Source organism: Aplysia californica, unplaced genomic scaffold (genome assembly GCF_000002075.1).
Source record: "Aplysia californica isolate F4 #8 unplaced genomic scaffold, AplCal3.0 scaffold01454, whole genome shotgun sequence".
NCBI lineage: Eukaryota > Metazoa > Mollusca > Gastropoda > Aplysiida > Aplysiidae > Aplysia > Aplysia californica.
In genome coordinates this window covers 8,784-9,391 of record NW_004798724.1, presented here as the reverse complement: position 1 = coordinate 9,391, position 608 = coordinate 8,784, and the positions used below count along the sequence as shown (strand labels likewise).

The following is a 608-nucleotide window of genomic DNA, read 5'->3' as shown; positions in this document are numbered from 1 at the left end:
TGTAGTGTGCACTGAAACCACACAGCGACCCGACCCGACCCGATCGCGTATGTGGACACCCCTTACAAGAGCTCCTTTGTCTCCCAGGACGTATGTGGACACCCCCTACAAGACTTTGTCTCCCATGACGTATGTGAGCACCCCCTACAAGACTTTGTCTCCCATGACGTATGTGAGCACCCCCTACAAGACTTTGTCTCCCATGACGTATGTGGACACCCCCTACAAGACTTTGTCTCCCATGACGTATGTGGACACCCCCTACAAGACTTTGTCTCCCATGACGTATGTGGACACCCCCTATAAGCGTTCCTTTGTCTCCCATGACGTAAGGCAAATTGTGGTCGTCTCGATAGTTTTGAGCAAGAAAAGACAACATCATTATCTAGATCTAGTTCTATCTAGCTTGCTTCTCCTCACTACAAGTGTGGCCCGCGGCGAATGCGTCGTGTGACTGAGGCAGTTGTTGATGAAGAGAGGTGAGGAAGAGAACACATTGATGACAGATGCTACGACGACAACCACTTTGTTCACTGGCCTATTTAGATAACGAAAGTAGGAACACATAGGTAGTCTGACAATCGGCAATGAACCGATGAACTTTACTA

The 608-nt window shown here is 48.8% G+C and overlaps 1 protein-coding gene across 1 annotated transcript in view; it reads left to right on the top strand.

Moving 5' to 3' along the window:
* Nucleotides 1–328, top strand: part of LOC101853904 (nuclear receptor corepressor 2) — a gene marked incomplete at its 3' end in the record, with an annotated part of 40,577 nt that extends 40,249 nt beyond the window's left edge. Inside the window, 1 exon segment of the mRNA XM_035973584.1 lies at nucleotides 88–328. Within this exon segment, the coding sequence (XP_035829477.1) occupies nucleotides 88–328 (241 nt within the window).
* Between the last annotated feature and the right edge of the window lie 280 nt (nucleotides 329–608).